Below are 20,725 nucleotides of genomic sequence, written 5' to 3' on the forward strand. Positions count from 1 at the left end.
GACAAGGCATGGTACTTTATCTTGGGATGCGAGGATCTCATCATTGCTGTTGACCACTACTAAGATCTTTGGCGATAGGGAATTGGAGGGGATGCCTAATTCACACTTGCAGAATCTTAATACATCCATAACCAAGCTACAAATTGCCTTAGAAATTGCACTTCCAAGATGACGTAGCCGTGAGAGATGTCGTCCCACTTTCATTCCTCCACTAACCGATGCTGATGAGGGGCCTTCGGACTATGGACCCTTACGCTGATTCTGTCCTCTGCACACTATCCTCTGCCATGTGTGCCCTGGACTCTATTCATCTCAAATCAGTTACATGGTATAGAGTACGTTCTGCTACAGCGAGTGATGACAACACCTGCATGATGCTTATCAAGGGTTTAGCTTGATGACTGCTCATGCTGACGCATGTCTTCTGGCCTGGCATCCCCCGGTGATCAGTGCTTTATGTGCAGGATGCACTCAGTGTAATCGGATAGCCCCATCTAATCCCAGTGCACCACCAGCCCCCCTGATCTTGCCAGCCTTCCCTAATCAGGACATATTTTAAACTTGTTTTAAGGTGCTAACAAGTTCAAATGTATATTTTGAATAGCTTTCATTTTGGAATCCCATTCTTGAAGAAGAAATATAAATGATACATTATTCCGACAAAGACAGAAAGGAAATAATATAATTATACAATAAAGTAAAAAACATCTGAGATTAATGAACAAATGAGTTGCTATTAACATTTTGATATTTTGTACATCATGGCACAAGTCCCCACTATCATAAAAGATTGTCCCCAAAGACCTGCCTTGTCCCGGGACAAGCAGCACTTTTACCTTATATGTACATACACCTTTAACCTCATATGCATATTACTGAGGTTTGACAATGCAACATGGCACACTAGTTTTTCAGAACTGCACAAAGTAAGAAAATACTCTACCCAGAGGTCTGTACTTCACCCGGAAGAAGGACCCCTAGGGCTGGAAATAGAATTGGGGGAAAGATCATTTGCTTTTGCATGCCCCACTTTGTGGAATAGCCTTCCTGCAGACATAAAAAATGTACCTCTGTCGAAACTTTCAAAAATCATCGAAAAAATATTTTATTTAACTCTTAGCTATTTATGCGCCTTGAGCACTCTACAGAGTGGATTTGCCGATTTATAAGTCACATTATTATTGTTTATTATTAAGTACATAATGCCATCTTCAACAGTGGAACATAATGAATTAGCAAGATAAAAGACAGTCCCTTTAAAGACTGTTAATGTCCCCATATGATTTTAATATCAATCCTAACATTTTTTCCTACCTTATCATTGTTGTCCTGAGCCTCTCTAGCCATCTGAAGACTAGCAGCAGCAGCCATAATAAGACAAGTCTTCTGCCTTCCAAGATTACTTGAATCATTAGACAATAGCTCACAAAACTGAGGGAGGGGGAAGGATGAAGAGAAATAAAGGTAAGCAAAGGCCATAACAACTATATACTAACAAGGCAAAAGCAATTTTGTGTCTCGCCCACTTATGAAAATAACCAGAAATATTGTGATTTGCAAGAGAATTATATCGAAACTTCATTGTGAAATGACTGGGATTGAATGACACTTGTCATAAGAGCCTTGCACGTAAACTTTAATGTTGACCTGAAAATGACCTTTGACCTTACTTTGTGACCTCCAACTGCAGCATAACATGCAGGTCGCCTAAGTACATCTACCATCCAAGTTTTGTTGAAAAGTAACTTACAGTTGTGGAGTTAGGTGTCATAAGAGAGTCTTGCATGTAAACTTTAATGTTGACCTAACAATGTGACCTCCGACTGCAGCATAACATGCAGGTTCCCCAAGTCCATCTACCATCCAAGTTTGAATGAAAAGCGACTTACGGTTGCGGAGTTAGGTGTCATAAGAGAGTCTTGCATGTAAACTTTAACGCTGACCTGAAAATGACCTTACCATGTGACCTCGGACTGCAGCATAACATGCAGGTCCCCCAAGTCCATCTACTATCCAAGTTTGGTTGAAAAGCGACTTACGGTTATGGAGTTAGATGTCATTACAGGTTTGTGACAGACGGACGAAATTTGGATCCCTAAGTCTTGCCTTCACCTCTGGTGGGCGAGACAAAAATCAAATCATATCAGAAGATGTGCATGCATTGATGCATGTGACTAAAGGCAAGAAACGCAGGGAGACAGAGAGAAAGAAAAAAACACTATGAATTACCCTAAGTAACAGTCTATTAACCGCACCTTTCTCTTGGTGGGATAGAAGCAAAAGTCGGGGGTGCGAAACCCCTCCCTAACAGGTAAGACGTCTGCCAGTTCACAACACATCTAGTGACCGGGCGTAGCTGCCCAGGGCAATGTCGTTTAGAGGGGTATGAGCCGCGGGTAATGGGGAGCAATTATTACAAGCTAAAAGGACAAGTCCACCCCAACAAAAACTTGATTTGAATAATAAGAGAAAAATTAAACAAGCATAACACTGAAATTTTCATCAAAATCAGATGTAAAATAAGAAAGTTATGGCATTTTAAAGTTTTGCTTCATTTCACAAAACAGTTATATGCACATCTCGGTCGGTATGCAAATGAGGAGCTAATGACATCACTCACTAGTTCTTTTGTATTTTATAATATGAAATATTTTTATTTTCTCGTCATTGTCATGTGAAATGAAGCTTCATTTCTCCCTGAACAAATGGAATTCCATTATTTTAACATTTTGCGCTTCAGGCAAGGAGGCTCTAATTGTCAAATTCGTAAAAATTGAAATAATGTATAATTCAAACAATAAAACACAAAAGAAATAGTGAGTGAGTGACATCATTGACTCTCTTATTTGGATGTAACTGGCTCGTTCATATAAATATTTTGTTAAAAATAAACAAAACTTTAAAATGTCATAACTTTCTTATTTTACATCCGATTTTGATGAAATTTTCAGTGTTATGGTAGTTTGATTTTTCTCTACTTATTCAAATCAACATTTTGCTGGGGTGGACTTGACCTTTAAGGCAGAAAGCATAATATTTGCTCTAATTCACAAACTAAATCTCCTAGAATAAACAACCACAATGAAGAATATTGTAAATTTTCTTTGTAGAATCCCTAACAACTGAATTGAAAAAAAATCTAGAATACATGAAGGTCATCAGCCTAAATGTTTGAAAAAGTGTTTTCTCTCAGAAGAAAATGCATAAATTGTATTTTTGTAGGTAAGTGATATCTCTGATCATGATTTGTGATAACTGCCTTACCTTACTACACTTGACAAAGAAAAGATGTGCTAGTCTGCTCAATGTGGAATGCTCTATTGCCATATTCCATGCTATAAGAGAAAGAAAAAAAGTTTATTAGTATAATACATACGTATTTTCAAAATAATGAAATATGTTCTCTGTCAAAGAATAAATATAATGAACTAAATAATTGAAGAAAAGTTAAAGAGAATTTCACTTCAATTAGTTTCGACTTCTAGTTCGGGCGAATACATTGAAACCAACTAAAGTGAAATTTTCTTCAACTTTTCTCAAATTAAATTGTTCATTATATACATTTATAGTGAAAGAAATAGATGAAGAGAACAATGGTAGGTGTAGCTTAAATCAAGGTTCCCCAGAGCTATCTGCCAGATATGCAAGACAAAATATTTATATATAAGAGTTGCCAAAGCTGTTGTATATGTATAATTTCACACACACACACACATATATATATATATATATATACACAACAAAAAAAGTAAGTCCCCCTTAAACAAACATCACTAATTTCCAAACCAATGCGAGTTTTTAATATATACACAACAAAAAAAGTAAGTCCCCCCTAATCAAATTGCTGTAACTTTTGAACCGAATTAGTTTGAGATATGATATTTCATAGGTGGTTTTCTGCACTCATTAAGCAACTCCTGGGGCAAAATGAGATCGATCAGTTGAGTCACGCATGAGTAATTAAAGATTGAATTAAAAATGACCATTTTTAAAAGTCACAAGAGTCGTTTTTCAGTTTGTTGAAATACAAAGTTGGGCAAAAGTTGTTTTCAGGTGAATTTTATGAGGTTATACTGTTTTACTATCCATCATTCAACCACTTCAGACCAGATTTTGATATCGTATGTTCGGGTTGAGTGAACACAATGTATTGCAGGGGCTGCGGAAGTGGGGGGGGGGTGGGTTTCAGCCCCAACTTTTTTCCAAAAGCATGTACAAAAATGTAAAAATAACCACACGATTTTGATTTTTTGCATGATCAGCCTCCCCCCCATCACTTTTGGCCCAGTCTCCCCCCCCCCACTTTGAAAACCGTTCAGCGGTCCCTGAATTGTGACGTATCATCATACATAGGGGTTTATGGTTGTATCCTCTACAACTTGTTAGATCATGTTAAAATTTGAAAATGTTGGTGGCTTCCCCGATTATAGGCCCCTTCCCCTATTGTAAAATTCTGGATCTACCACTGATTTGTCCATACATTCAACTGATCCTGAGAAATTGTTAGGAAAAGAATACATTTATGCAGTATAAAGAGTATTAATTCTTAAGTTTTCGATTGTGCTCGCTCAACCATGAAAATGTTTAAAATTCGGAAAGTATGTGGTGATAGAAATGATGGATGATAAAAACAACAGCAATTAAAGTCACATTTGAAACCGAATTTGCCCCCAATAATCACTTTATCATCCTTTAAAATGGGTCTGTGACATTGAAAATACCAATTTTCCCACTTTGATGCGTGTTCACTCATCCATGAATAAACGAATCGATTTCATTTTTGCACAGAATTTTGCCCATAGGTTGATAAACATTACTGCCAAACGACATTGCTAAAGACAACCTTTAAAAACAGTTCCACCATATTGAATAAGGGATTACTTATTCGTAAACATATGCACCCATAATGTACACAAGTCTATGAGAGAGGAAGTCAAAATTTTGAAATGAGGGTTTGTTTAATGGACGATTTTTGTTACTTCTGCCAACAGTTATTTCATGAAACTTCGCACATGGCTTCAGAGTAACACTATCCAAAAGGTGCGCACACCAAAATAACAATTCGATGCGGCACAGAGTGGGGCCAAGGCCTTGAACTTTCTTCTCATTTGCATAATTTTTGAGTATTGTGTGCTCACTGATGCATTAAACATCGGGATTTTCACAAAAATTAAATCAAATGAACTATGCAAGGTTTGTGACAAATATCCATAGTTACAAATTGCGTTTTTTCCAATAACGTAAAAATGAGCTAATCACATTCCACATGTTCATTCAAGCGTGAATGTTTAATTAAACACCTTTGAATCATTGAAGCATGTTAATTGGTCATGAACACAACGAAAAAGTTGAGAAAAGATCATTTTAAGTTACCAAAATGAAACAATACTTGCCTATGATATTTGAAAATCGTATTTTTTGTTTTCAATAAATGTTCATTGAACCGTGAAACGATGAATACTGTTGAAGACACTCTTCCCAAAAATGACTGTCATCATATTCTATCATTTTTATTGATAGAAACCTGTAAAATATCCATTTATAGCAAATTCGGACTGGTGTTTATTCAACCGTGAAATTTAGCCAAAAAGTTTTATCGTCTTTTAGAAAGTACCTTTTGTGAGCCATCTGACTATTTTTCATGATGAGAATGTGGAATTAGTTCCAATTAAATGGAATCAAAGTCACGATATTTGGCTCGTGACTTTTGAAAAGTGACATTTTTGCCTTCTGACGGTGCTCACTGAAGCATGACGTAAAATACGTCCATAACATTTACTCAGAGGGTAGCTTATAAAATTACCTATACGCTCATGTAAAAATATATTAAAAACTCGAATTGGTTTGGAAATTATTGATGTTTGTTTAAGGGGGGACTTACTTTTTTTGTTGTGTATATTTCTAAATGAGCGTGTAGGTAATTTTATAAGCTACCCTCTGAGTAAATGTTATGGACGTACATGTAGTTCACGTCATGCTTCAGTGAGCACCCTCAGAATGCAAAAATGTTACTTTTCAAAAATCACAAGCCAAACATCATGACTTTGATTCCATTTTATTGGAACTAATTCCACCATGAAATATAGTCAGAAGGCTTGTAAAAGGTACTTTCTAATAGACTAAACTTTTTTGGCTAAATTTCACGGTTGAATAAACACAAGCCAAAATTTGATGTAATTTGATTTTTTACATGTTTCTATCAACAAAAATAATAGAATATGGGTACAGTTATTTTGGGGAAGAGTATCTTCAACAATATTCATTTCACGGTTCAATGAACATTTATTGAAAACAAAAAAAAGGATTTTCAAATATCATAGGCATATACATGTATTGTTTCATTTTGGTAACTGAAAATGATCTTTTCTCAACTTTTTTGTTATGTTCATGACCAATTAACATGTTTCAATGATTCAAAAGCGTTTAATTAAACATTCCCGCTTGAATGAACATGTGGAATGTGATTAGCTGTTTTTTACGTTATTGGAAAAAAATGCAATTTGTAACTATGGATATCTGACACAAACCTCCTTGCATAGTTCATTTGATTTGATTTTTATGAAAATCTCGATGTTTAAGCTTCAGTGAGCACACAATATTAAAAAATTATGCAAAAAAGAGGAAAGTTCAAGGCCTTGGCCCCACTCTTTGCCATATCAAATGGTTATTTTGGTGTAAGCGCCTTTTGGATAGTGTTATTCTGAGGCCATGTGCGAAGTTTCATGAAATAACTGTTGGCAGAAGTAACAAAAACCATCCATTAAACAAACCCTCATTTCATATTTTGTTAAAATTTTGACTTCGACTCTCATAGACTTGTGTACATTACGGTGCATATGTTTAAGAATAAGTAACCCCTTATTCAATATGATGGAACTTTTTTTTCAAGGCTGTCTTTAGCAATGTCGTTTGGCAGTAATGTTTATCAACCTATGGACAAAATATTGTGTAAAAATATTATCGATTTGTTTATTTATGGATGAGTGAGCACGCATCAAAGTGGGAAAATTGGTATTTTTCATGTCACAGACTCATTTTAAAGGGTAATTAAGTGAAAATTGGGGGCAAATTCTGTTTCAAATGTGACTTTGATTGTTGTTGTCTTTATCATCCATCATTTATATCACCACACACTTTCCGAACCTTAAATATTTTCATGGTTGAGCGAGCAAATTCGAAAAATTAGGAATGAATACTCTTTACACTGCATAAATATATTCTTTTCCTAACAATTTCTCAGGATCAGTTGAATGTATGGACAGATCAGTGGTGGATCCAGAATTTGAAATTGGGGAGGGGCCTATAATCGGGGGAGCCATCAACATTTTCAAATTTGTAACATGATCTAACAAGTTGTAAAAGATACTACCATAAACCCCTATTATGATACGTCACAATACAGGGGCCGCAGAACAGTTTTTAAAGACGGGGGGGGGGGGGGGGGGGGGGGGGGCGGATGGGGCGACCATGCAAAAAATCACAATTGTTTGGTCAATATTACATTTTTGTACATGCTTTTGGAGAAAAGTGGGGGCTGAAGCCCCCCCCTCCTCCGCTTATGCAGCCCCTGCAATACATTGTGGTCCATGAATATGCTATCAAACTCTGGTCAGAAATGGTTAAATAATTTGATAGTAAAACACCATAACACCATAAATTTCACCTTAAAACGACTCTGGCCCAACTTTGTATTTGAACAATCTGAAAAACGACTCTTGTGACTTTCAAAATGGTCATTTTTTAATTCAATCTTTAATTACTCATGCATGACTCAATCGATCAATCTCACCTTTCCCCAGGAGTTGCTTAATGACTGAAGAAAACCACCTATGAAATATAATAACTCAAAATAATTTGGTTCAAAGGTTAACAGCAATTCGATTAAGGGGGGACTTACTTTTTTTGTTGTGTACATACAGTGCATATAAAAAACAAGTGGAATGCCTCTGGTGGTCTCACCTGCATCACACGATTCAATATAGCAGCTTTGCTGACTTTGAAAACTACTATAACTCGCACAAGATGTTCAGTGATACTTGGTTACTCGTATTTCCACGTTTTATGAAGTAGACCAATACACTTACAGAGATATGATTGTAATTCAACAAATACCCCCAACATGGCCAAAGTTCATTGACCTTACATGGCCATTGACCTTACATGGCCTTTGACCTTGATCATGTGACCTGAAACTCGCACAGGATGTTCAGTGATACTTGATTACTCTTATGTCCAGGTTTAATGAACTACAGTGCGTATCCAAAAAAGTTTACACTTTGAAAAAGTCCTGGGAATTAAAAAATATACATGTTGGTATTTTTTTCACTTATAATCTTGCGTTTGGGTCTCATCTATCCAATAAAAGTAAAAGTTTTGACAAAGTTACGCTTGAGTGAGCACTGTCCTTTTTGTAAAGCTCGTAGAAATCTGTTTGCGCAGAAATGCTTGTTTTCACGTTGTGTCAAGGGGAAAGGGCGAAATCAAACTTACCCTGCAAAACATTCTCATACATTTCCCTTGCACTTTTGGTCAATTGAAATAAAACGGATATATTCAAGCATTTTGTAACAATTTTGCCACCCAAATTGAAATTTTAACATTTAGTAAGCACAATCTTTACCCTTTTTGTGCCAGCTGGATCTGAGGACATAACTAAAGCTGAACAAAAGTTTATATCAGACATCTCCAGCATTTTTGTCACTATTTTTTATCATTTAAAGTGGGTTTACATTACATTTTTGGTTTAATACTCATTTCTCCACACTTTTCCCATGCTTGACAATGATTAACCAAATAAAAATCAAGCCTAAGCCATTTCATGTAAATCACTGCTCATTGTAAAGCAAAAAACGTCTCGAAGGCTTTGGTGTGTGGGGGAGTGGGGTGGGGCGCAATGTACTCTTCGAAGTGTTTTGGGCAAGGAAACAAGTTTTAAAAGGTAAAAGATATTTTCAAATCAATTTTACTAGCTAAATTCCACGTGTTCTTCATGATTAAGGTCTACTTTTATTTGCATAACTATTTCAAAGTTCTGCGCAAATCATTTTTCACTAACTTTTCAAAAGTCAGTGGTGCTCACTCAAGCGGATATATTTTTCGACAGTTATACCGTCATTTGCTTAAATAGATCTGTACCAATGTTAAAATGTGGAAAAATCTTCAGGATATTACATATATGTCATTTTACAAGATTTTTACAAAGTGTAAACTTTTTTTTGATATGCAATGTAGACTGATATACTTTCAAAGTTATGATGGTAATTAAACTAATACCCCCAATTCGGCCAAAGTTCATTGGCCCTAAATGACGTTTGACCTTGGTCATGTGACATTAAACTCATGCAGGATGTTCAGTGATACTTGATTAATCTTATGTCCAAGTTTCATGAACTAGGTCCATATGTTTTCTAAGATACAATGACATTTCAAAAAATTTAGGTTAAGATTTTGATGTTGATTCCCCAACATGGTCTAAGTTCATTGACCCTAAATAACCTTTGACCTTGGTCATGTGACCTGAAACTCAGGCAAGATGTTTAGTAATACTTGATTAACCTTATGGCCAAGTTTCATGAACTAGGTCCATTTACTTTCTAAGTTATGCTGTCATTTAAGAAACTTAACCTTTGGTTAATATTAAGTGTTGATGCGCCACCGTCAGAAAAGCGGCGCCTATACACTGTAGTCTCACACTGCTATGCAGGTGAGACAACACCGGGACAGATTTGAAAAGTCCCTAATTTTTTTTCAAATTATGATCTCTACATTTTGGTGTCAATAGGTACTCTGAGGTCTTATACTTCAAATGCCATCAACATAATTCAGTTTTGTTCATGCTTGAGTGAACACGAATTGTTTTTGTCTGGGGTTAAAAAGGAGGCTTGCGCAAAATGGCACAAAATGATAAATATGGCGGTCGGACTTCTTGTTAATCAGCAGACTTTTTCTTAACCTTTTCATTTATCTTTGCCATAATTTTCTAATTATGCGGTCAAAATTCGTTTCCAAATCTACAATATTTGCTTGAATAATTGTTGTTGTTCGTTTTAAAAATGTTCTTTCAGCTTTGAATATTCCTTCTCTAAGCAAAAACAATTTTTTTCCATGGAAGTATGGGAGAGCATCATTTTTTTGTTCAAATCCTTTACAAAGGTTATGGTGCCTTTGAACAGTGGCATACTGAATGGTGGGGGATCGGGGTGCCCGACCCCCCCCCCCCAAAAAAAAAAATAATAATATTAAATAAATAAACAAAATAAAAATTAAAAAAATAGAAATCATGACCAAGAAAAAAGTGAAAGGAAAATCACAGAAAACAGAAAGTGCATTTTGATATCACTTTCTGTTCATGTCAAAATCACAAAATTTGATATTTTGATAAAAAAAGTTGAAATGTTTTGCTTGCTTCATAACATTTTAATACATTTTACCCGATCTGCCTTATCTTGCTCCTTCAAAATCGACTCAATAGGCTACACAATTGCCATTGAAAGACATGAATCCTTTCCTGTTTGTCCTGTCAAGCACATAATTAAACTTGAAGGATTAAATGACCCCTTGAAAATAGGATTCATGTCTTTTATAGGTACATACTGCAACGTAATTACAAATTCCCCCAATTAATAATGCATATCTTCTTACTTGGGTTGACAAAAAGGCTCGGTGTAAAAATGGCAGAGGTAATAATGGCAGAGGTAAAAATGGCAGAGGTAAAAATGGCAGAGGTAATAATGGCAAAGGTAAAAATGGCAAAGGTAAAAATAGCAGAGGTAAAAATGGCAAAGGTAAAAATGGCAGAGGTAAAAATGGCAGAGGTAAAAATGGCAGAGGTAATAATGGCAGAGGTAAAAATGGCAGAGGTAATAATGGCAGAGGTAAAAATGGCAGAGGTAAAAATGGCAGAGGTTAAAAATGGCAGAGGGCATAATGGCAGAGGTCATGATGGTATAGGTAAAAAGGGTCTTAATCCCCCATGCAAAAAAAAATCAAAAAGCCCCCGCATGTAAGCCCTACATAGATTAACAAAGAAAGGTTCTAAGAAAATAAAAATATATGGAAACAGTGACATTTTTAAAATCATAGATAGATCGTCTGCACCAAATAATATTTTGGCTGGAATATCTTATTTTTCTGGACTCTCATGGACGGCCTTCTCATGTCAAATCGCTGTATTAAAATTCAAATTTGAAGCACACTCTTGATTGCAATTGTACTTGATTCATTAAAGGGGAAGTTCAACCTCAGTTAAAAGTCATTGTAAAATAGCAGAAAAAATAAAATGATATTGGTGAGGGTTTTAGCAAAGATATAAGAAGCTATACTTTTATATTTTAGTGATGACGTCATTTGCGAGCAGCTTTCCCATATTTGGTGTATAGAAAATATTAATGAAATATAATTTTCTAGAAATTTTTGTTTGTTTTATCTTCAGTATGTATCAAGAGACAAATCATTTCACTGATGCTCCTGAAATATTTTTTAAAAAAATTACGAACCATTTTGTAGTGCATAAAATGTCATGGGGCAGCTTCCCATATATGATGTCAAACAGAGGCATCGATTATGGGGGGGCAGGGGGGGCGATCGCCCCACCAATGAAAATATTTGGGGGGCAAACATAACGTTTTGCCCCCCCAATAATTCCGCATGTGCTAAAAATAAAATCAGATTGTAATGTTACACAGAAATCAACAGCGAGATTGAGATACACAACTCGTTCTTCGTCTAAAATCGTGCTCAAAATGTCCACTTTTCAGATTGGAATATAAAAAAATTTAGTTTCATGAATCAGATCCATAAACTTTCAAAGTTATGATGGGAATTCAACAGATACCCCATTTGGCCAAAGTTCATTGACCCTAAATGACCTTTGACCTTGGTCATGTGACATGAAACTCTAATAGGATGTTCAGCAATACTTGATTAACCTTATGGCCAAGTTTCATGAACTAGGTCCATATACTTTCTAAGTTATGATGTCATTTCAAAAACTTAACCTCAGGTTAAGATTTGATGTTGCCGCCGCCGTCGCCGTCAGAAAAGCGGCGCCTATAGTCTCACTCTGCTATGCAGGTGAGACAAAAATGGCACGCGAAAAAGTTTTCCGCCTACTAACTTGTCCACAAAAATAATTAGCAAGCAGAAAAAGGGTCTCGCTTTAAAAAGGGGGCACACTTGAGTTAGCATATTTTTGCTAAGATTTCAATTGTACCTCTCAAGGGCGCTGGCACGGGCCAGCTGTGCCCCATGGATCCGCCAGTGACATCAATATCTATTCATCACGATCCATCATGATGTGGAAATAAAAAATACTTTTATTACAGAATGTTCAGTTATTTTTTTTTATCCAGGTTAATTATGAAAGTAGTTCGAAATAGACCCGAACTTGTTCGTTTCAGAGGGTTAGTGGCTGCACACATTGGAGTTTACATTTAAAAAAAAATCGTTGGGTTTGTATGTAAAGCGTTGTCTGCTTACGAGCTTAAGATCCTTTCATCATGCAGTCACTAATTGAAATCATTTTGGCAAGAAAATGCTTGAGTTTAGTCATATAAACGACAGAGTATAGATCTTAAATGACGAAAAACAACATAATATTTAATCAGTTTTTATAGCCTATTTCGTCGGCAAGAGTCGATCCGGTCATGGATGATAATTATTATGATGTAGCCTATCTTTATCATTTTTACCTCTGCCATTATTACCTCTGTCATTTTTACCTCTGCCATTTTTACCTCTGCCATTTTTACATTTGCCATTTTTACCTCTGCCATTTTTACCTCTGCCATTATTACCTCTGCCATTATTACCTCTGCCATTTTTACCTCTGCAATTTTTACCTCTGCCATTTTTACCTCTGCCATATTTACCTCTGCCATTTATACCTTTGCCATTTTTACCTTTGCCATTATTACCTCTGCCATATTTACCTGGCACCGACAAAAAGTCTTCTTTTCTTACTTATGAAGGAAAATTCAAAAGTAAAAGAAATTTAAATGAAAAACAAATAATTCAGGTAAATAAATAAATTTGTAAATGAAATTTGACAGTATAATTTGACAATTATGGCAAAGATAATGAAAAGATTAAGAGGAAGTCTGCTGATTGGACAAAAGTCTAATCATCAAATTTCTAATTTCTGAAATTTTGGCACAAGCCTCTTTTTGAACCCCCGACAAAAACGTCCCATGTTCGCTCAAGCATGAACAAAATATATATTTTTAAATTGCATTTCTCAAAGATAGGATATCAGAGCATCTATTAACATCAAAATATAGAAAAACTTGAAACTAATTTTGTATAGACTTTTCAAAACTGTGGTTTTTTTTATACGCACTGTATATATATTTGAGAGGAAGCTATATGTAGATACAGCGAGAATAAAGCAATGACACGTAGCGGGAGTTCAGTTCATCAAGTTTATTCACAAGCTTTTGCCCATAATTGGTCCTTCTTCAGGTATCTAAAGTACAAGAGAAACAAGTGGCCATAATGGACAAACAAATTTGTGGAAGATGTACACATAGAAGGTTACTACAACTTAAGTAAAGCTAATTTAGGTCATAATTTCAAGTCGTTGAAGTCAATAAGAATGACAGCCACCTTATGAAAATCTAAAAACAAACATCATAAAGAATATACTTCTTTCCATGTACCCCAAATTCGTCCTGACCTTCTTTCCCGTGTACCCCAAATTACCTGTGACTTCTCCCGTAACAGCCAAGGTATCCCAAATAATTAAAAAACATTTCCCTATCTTACAACAATCGACAGCAACAGCCAACATCTTCCCAAACCACCCAACCAACTCCTACCGCAGAGGGTGCACCCTGCACAACCTCCTTGTCAAGGCTGGACACCCGTTCCCCACACTAAACCCCACCCTCCCCAGCACACCCAATAGTAGAAAGGATAAGCTCCAAAATGACAATTGTGCAAATTTTGACTAAAGCATGAAACTTTCAGAAGTATTAATATATGCCGTAAGATCCCATCCATGGCGTAATTTCCTTCAGCAAGAAATTTATCCACATTGTGCTGCACTCGACCCAGGTGAGGTGAATGGGCACCCGGCAGGATTAATTCCTTGAATGCATGAGCGCTGAGAGGCAGCTCAAGCTAAAGCCGGGGTAATAATAACGCGCGTCGGAATAGAATATTTCTAGATAGATGGCGCTATATAAATGCCTATTATTATTTATTTTAAATATGGGAGGTAAATTGATAAATGCTATTTTCGGCCGTTGCCATGGCAATGGATTAATTTATCAAAATAACATCCATTCCCATGTAAATGGTAAATAAACATGATATAGATGACTAAAATGATAATTTTCAGGCTCCCAATTGAATACATATGAAATTTAGAAATATACAAGATCAACAAGATAGTTCCAATTGGTCCGTTGCCATGGCAACAGCATGTTTTTCCCCAGAAAAATAGAAATCTTGATAAAAAAACATTGTAGAATATAATTTCTTTATTTAATTTCCCCTAATTTTCGAGTGCTGAAAAAAAGATATTTTGGTTGCTAAATTTTCTTGATGGAACCTATATGGAATAAACAGGAATTTTGTGGGAATTTTTGTAATTTTCAGCAATTTTCAGGAATTTAAAAAATGATGGGAATTTTAAAAATTAACAATTTCTTTGTATTTATATGCAGGAATTGAAAGACATATCCTGGCAGATGATGCTTGATAGTGCTTTGCCATCAACTTTCAAGCCAAGTATTATGCTAAAAAAGTCAGACAAGGCATAATTTTAATGATTTCAATTTTAAAGTTTGATTTACTCTATTTACTTTGATTAGGAGTTCAAGACCATGTCAACTCCTCAAATAGATTTAAGATTTTGATTTATCAACCCCTATAATCCCCTTATATACAGTGCATCCCACAAAAAACGAAATAAAATAGTCAAATGACCTATCATTGTAAAGCTTAGAATCTCTTCTTTCATCTGAAATTAGACTATTTCTCATTCAGGCATGAGTGAGCAAAAACAATTTGAAGAGTGTATACCAAAAAGTCATTTGGCAGGCTGTATCTGGGTTTCAAAAAGACCACATTTTTAAAACATTCAATATCTGCTCTGTAATTTCATACCTCAATTACAGAAAATGGTCAAGAAGTAAAAAAAGTTGATTAAGTTATGATAATTCATCGCTTAATTTCGGTTTCGTTTTTTTCTGGGACGCACTGTATTGATATGATGAACAGCTTTAAAACACAAATCACCACAAGACACTTTCTTCAAAATGGCCGCCTGCGAATACTTTGAACAAATTCGTCCAGCATCAAAATGAGAGTTTCAGGAATTTATTTGAGCGCAAAAAAATCTGATAAGATTTTTGCAGGTCTCATTTTGATGGGATATCTAATGAAATAAGATGGTGCTTATCATTTAGCATATTGTGTTCAGCACTCTCAAATAAAGGGAAAGGAAATAAAATATACATATTTTTATCAAAATTCGTACTTTTCCGGGGCCATTGGCAACATTGACATTTATTATGTTTAAGCATTACCAAATCAACATCCTAATGAAATCATGCATAACACTTAAAGTAACTTTTATTCAAAATTAAAAGTTGGTCAAACCTTATGCATACTAAGTTAATTTTGTTGTATTTTCCACCTGTCCATTATAATACTTGTCAGCCATGTGATTTTTGGGGTAAATTAAATGTTATTTTATTGTAATGGCAATGTTGTTTATACATTGAACAAGAAACATGTACATGTATGTTTGGCACCCTAAACTTGGTGGAAATGAATGAAAAATAAGATTCTACAAGGTATTCTTTTTTATCAAAGATGATATTTTCTGGGGAATAAAATGATCCGTTGCCATGGTATCAGAACACACATTTGCAAACATTGATGTCATTAAATTCAAGCATTACCAAGCCAACATCAGTTTTTATCATGCTAATGAACCCATGCAGAACACTTACTGTAATTTTTGTTCAAAACTTAATGACTTGTCAAAACTTATGTAGATTATTAAAGTAGATGTTTACTTTACATTCCACCTGTCCATTATCATTTCCACTGTACTATTTTTTGTTTAAAAGAAATTATATCTTAATTGGTTGCCATGGCAATGGCTAAGGATATCATATATTAACAGCAAATTAGGGGAAATGGCTAAAGATATCATATATTAACAGCAAATTAGGGGAAATGAAAGAAAATAAAATTTTACGTTTTTGTTTAGCTGGAAATTAAAGATGGTGCTATGCATGGCTTAGACATTGATTAAATTTCTTATGTTGATAAAAATTTCGCATCTAAAATCCTTCTTTTGAGGACGCAGTCTGGATCATTCGAGTGCAATTTCCTTGCTTTTGATTCTTAGTGATTCAAATGTGTGTTGGATTGACACTGGATGGTGCAGAATTTGTGTGATTTAGACAGATGTGTGTGAGAGGGCATCTATGTTGTTGGTAACCCTTTGATAATATCCAGCCCCACTCAGTCAATTTCAAGTACTGTATGAAACATTTTCGCTGCTGACTTTCCTTTGACTGGATATTCACAGGCCTGTACCTGTAGATGATGAGTGGAAGTGTAGAAATGTGTAATAAAATTTAAGCATGGGTTTGTTTCACCAGTTGTGTGTCTTCTGGTTCATCTTTCTCCTTAACACAGTTGATTCACACAGCTCATTCTTAATGAACTCCAACAGGTGTATCACTGGGGTATCATTCAATGCTCGTAGCATCCGTAGGAAATTTGCTGATCTAGAAGCATACATTGATTGCAAGCAACCAGATATCATCAGTATTACTGAAACTTGGCTTGACTCCAATTGTGAAATCTCTGAACTTTTGATTCCAAACGATTAGGCTATTTTTCGACGGGATCGAGAGCAACCTGACAATCATCGGCGCATTGGAAATACCGGTGGTGGCGTTCTCCTGTGTATCAAATCGTCCTTGTGCCCTCAACACCTACCTAATCTCCAGCACCCTGAATTGGAGAATGTTGCAGATGAGATATGTGTCAATGGCTCCAAATGGGTTGTTGCAACCCTATATCGACCACCAAACAATCTGGCAGATTTTTGGGACCGTCTGCAGGACAACATCGACCAGATTCAGTCTGTATTGATCATCGAATTACAGGGGAATCTTACTCACGGGAGACTTCGACACTGATGTCTCAGATCGTAATGCCAATGCCACCAGATTACTTTCTATGATGGATGCAGTAGATCTATCACAGCAGGTATCTTTCTTTACTTGGCCATCATCACATGACCCCACAAGAGGCTCCATCATTGACCATCTTTACTCGAATCGACCAGATTTACTTGTGTCTGTTTCAACGGAGCCAAATCCTGTATGAAGTGACCACTTTGCTGTTGCCTTCAAACTGAGATCACTGAAACCCTACACATGCAGGAATAATTTATGTGACTTTTTCTTGTATAAGGCAGCCGACTTTGACCACTTCAATCGTCTTCTTTGAGTTAGCTCCATGGGATCTCTTTTTCGATGTCAGAGACATCAATGCCAGTTGGGAAGGTTTTCTTGACATTTTCCATGCGGCTTCACATGATGCGATTCCCTGTACACTTAGTAAATCAAAGTCAAAACCTTGGATAACGAAAGAAATAAAGATGATCACAAAAAAGCACAATTTATTCAGGCATGCAAAGTCTTCAAATAACATAGGAGACTGGGAAAAATTCAAGGCCATCCGCAACGATACAAAGAATGAGATCAACGCGAGCTATTGGATGTATGTTAATACCCTGTTCGCTCTCCCTGACAACAGGAAGCGATTTTTTGCATACGTCAGATCAAGGAAGAAGAGTACATCTCCTCCAATCCTACTTGCTGATGGGAAAGTCATCAATAAGCCTTGTGACATAGCAGAGAGCTTTGGAAAATTTTTTCCAGTCAATATAACCTCCTCCATGTGTGCTACCAGATGGTCCAAGTGTGTGTAATCATCCATTACCTCAACTTTGCTCCATATCAATTTCAGCTGATGAGGTTCACAGGGGCATCATGAAGTTGGAGGACAAGAAAAGCCCTGATTTAATTACTCCCATCCTTCTCAAGAAATCAGCGGGTGTTATATCTCCGGTCTTGCAGCGTCTGTTTGATATATCACTAAAGCAACATTCTCTGCCAGAATAATGGAAATCTGCACATATTGTTCCTGTGTTTAAAGCTGGCGATAAATCACTTGTATCAAATTATCGCTCAATCGCACTAACATCTTTTGTTATCAAGCTGATGGAGTCATTGATTTCAAAAGCAATCTTTCACCACATGGAATCAAATTGTCTCCTTACTTCAGTCCAACATGGTTTGTTAATCAAAAGTCATGTGTTACTCAGTTGACGACCTTGGCCCACTCTTGGCTCCAGGACCTGGACAAGCGTAGACTTCCTTCCATCGATGCAATATTCTTCGACTTCGCCAAGGCGTTTGATCGCATGCCTCATGACGTCCTTCTGCAGAAGTTAGCTTTATATAACATCTCAGGCGACATCTGGTTCTGGATTCATTAATTTCTATCTGGCAGATTGCAACGTGTTCAGTACAAAAGACATCATTCTGAGTGGTCAATGCCTACCTCAGAAATACCGCAAGGGAGCATCCTAGGGCCTTGCCTTTTCAACTTATTCATCAATGACCTTCCTGAGGCTGTTATGTCAAATAGTGCATTGTTTGCAGACGACACTGTTATCTCTCGTCCGATCTATGGCCCTGCAGATCAACAGATTCTTCAAGATGAGGTCAATGCCCTTGCTAGTTGGTGTGACAGAAACAAAATGAGTCTGAATACGTCTAAAACCAAAGTGATGAGAATACCTTGGAAAAGGCATCCAGGCCAAGCTTAGTACTATCTCAATGATACTCAACTAGAGGAAGTGTCTGAAATCAAATACTTAATGTGATCATGAACAATCGCTTGATCTGGGACAGCCATGTTACATATGTTATCTCTAGGGCAAATCGGTTACTTGGTCTGATAACTAACTTGGCCTCAGGCCTATCTTCTTTGGCCGTGTTCACCTTATACCAGAGTTTGGTCCTACCAATCCTTGAATATGGCCTTCCCGTTTGGACACCTCACAAAATAGGCTCTATCAACAGACTCGAGTCTATCCAACGTCGTGCAACACGCCTTGCTTTGAAGCAACGGCGGGGACAAATGCCCTACTTGCAGCGACTTCAAAGGCTGAATTGGAAATCTCTCAAGTTAAGAACTTACTTGACCCTGGTTTTCATTGCAAAGTGTTTGTTCAAACTTATCAAATGCCCTGTTGTGAACGCTTTTGTAGTGGTTAACACACGCCATTCAGATGACCTGAGATTCAAGCATCTCCTTGCACGAAAAGATGGTTTGCATTTCAGCCCAATTCATGAGTTCCCCAGACTCTGGAACTTGTGACCTGAGAAACTCTATTCTTACTGTATCCCTTTCAACATGGTGCAATAACCTAAATTCCTATCTTGTTGATTCTAATTAAGTGTCCAAATTTGATATTACACCATATTTATGTATTTTAAAAATTATCTCCTTTTATTCTTATGTATTTAACTGTTTCTATTTATATATTCTTATTATCAACTACTGGCCATTATCTATATCCAATTGTGTTTCAATATTTCAATAATTAAATTTTTCAATATTCCAATAGCATTTTCATTAATTCAAGTTTAAATATCAGGGGGTTGTATTCAACATGTTAAGTGCAATATAATGAATGAAATTGAATAAATATATGCTGTATTCTTGCCAAGATACCACAGTACTCTCAATTTTCAATTATTTATTGCAATTTATACAATGCACGACAAAGCCAACCAAAATCAATTAAGACAATTGGTCAGCATATTCCCTTTCTGTTATTTAATTTCTTACCTTTTAATGCAGTGTATTTATTGATACTCGTTTGTATGATTTTATGATTTGATTCTGAGTAATTGAACATTTTGTTATATTATGTAACTTTGAACGAAATTTTATGTTTTACTTTTAATTTTATGTTTATTTCGCATGAAAATACTACAGTGGATTCACCTGGATGGGGTATGGGTTAGGGCGGTCCGCGGACTACAGTTATTTGGTTAACTTTGCCCAATGCCTTGCAGCTCATCCAGGTGAATCCAGTGTTTTATTATTTTTGTGTTATTGTATTATTGTAACAATTATTTTTTATCATTGTATTTGACTTGTTTGATATTCTGCCAAATAAAATAATAATAATAAAATAAAGATGATACTTTTATGGGGAGAAATGAGCTGTTGCCATGGTAACAATCACTAATATTTATCACTAAATTTAAGTATTACCAAGGTAATAACTAATAACATTATTTTATTATTCTAATGAAGTCATGCAGAACACTTATTGACATTTTTGTTCAAAATTAAATGACTGGCCAAACCTTTTGCATATTGAGTCATCTGTTATTGTATTTTCCACCTTTCCATAATCTTGTCATCCAAATTTTTATTTTTCGTAAATTAGATATCAGTTTGTTGCCATGACAATAGCTTCAGATGTAATTTTGCATAATGTTTTTTTAATGTTTATCACAGTAAAATTAGGGCCTAAGCCTAGAGGAAATGGTATAAAAATCAGATTCTACAGCCTTTTATTCTTCATCAGAATAGAAAGAAAAGTAAAAGTGTACTGTACATCATTTTATTCAATTAAAATCCATGCATTTTATAAATTAATCAAAAATTA

At 35.8% G+C, this 20,725-nt stretch overlaps 1 protein-coding gene across 3 annotated transcripts in view; it reads right to left on the reverse strand.

Moving 5' to 3' along the window:
- Positions 1-20,725, reverse strand: part of LOC121414317 (testis-expressed protein 11-like) — a 200,653-nt gene that overhangs the window by 60,850 nt on the left and 119,078 nt on the right. For all 3 annotated transcript variants that reach the window (XR_005969834.1, XM_041607455.1, XM_041607454.1), the window contains 2 exons: positions 3,265-3,335; positions 1,315-1,431 (listed from right to left, as the gene is read on the reverse strand). Coding sequence is in view for 2 of the 3 variants with exons in the window: in XM_041607455.1 (XP_041463389.1) it covers positions 1,315-1,431; positions 3,265-3,335 (188 nt within the window). In the remaining variant the exon portion in view is untranslated. The remainder of the gene's footprint in view (positions 1-1,314; positions 1,432-3,264; positions 3,336-20,725) is intronic.

The sequence above is a fragment of the Lytechinus variegatus genome, chromosome 4 (assembly GCF_018143015.1).
Source record: "Lytechinus variegatus isolate NC3 chromosome 4, Lvar_3.0, whole genome shotgun sequence".
Classification (NCBI taxonomy): Eukaryota; Metazoa; Echinodermata; class Echinoidea; order Temnopleuroida; family Toxopneustidae; genus Lytechinus; species Lytechinus variegatus.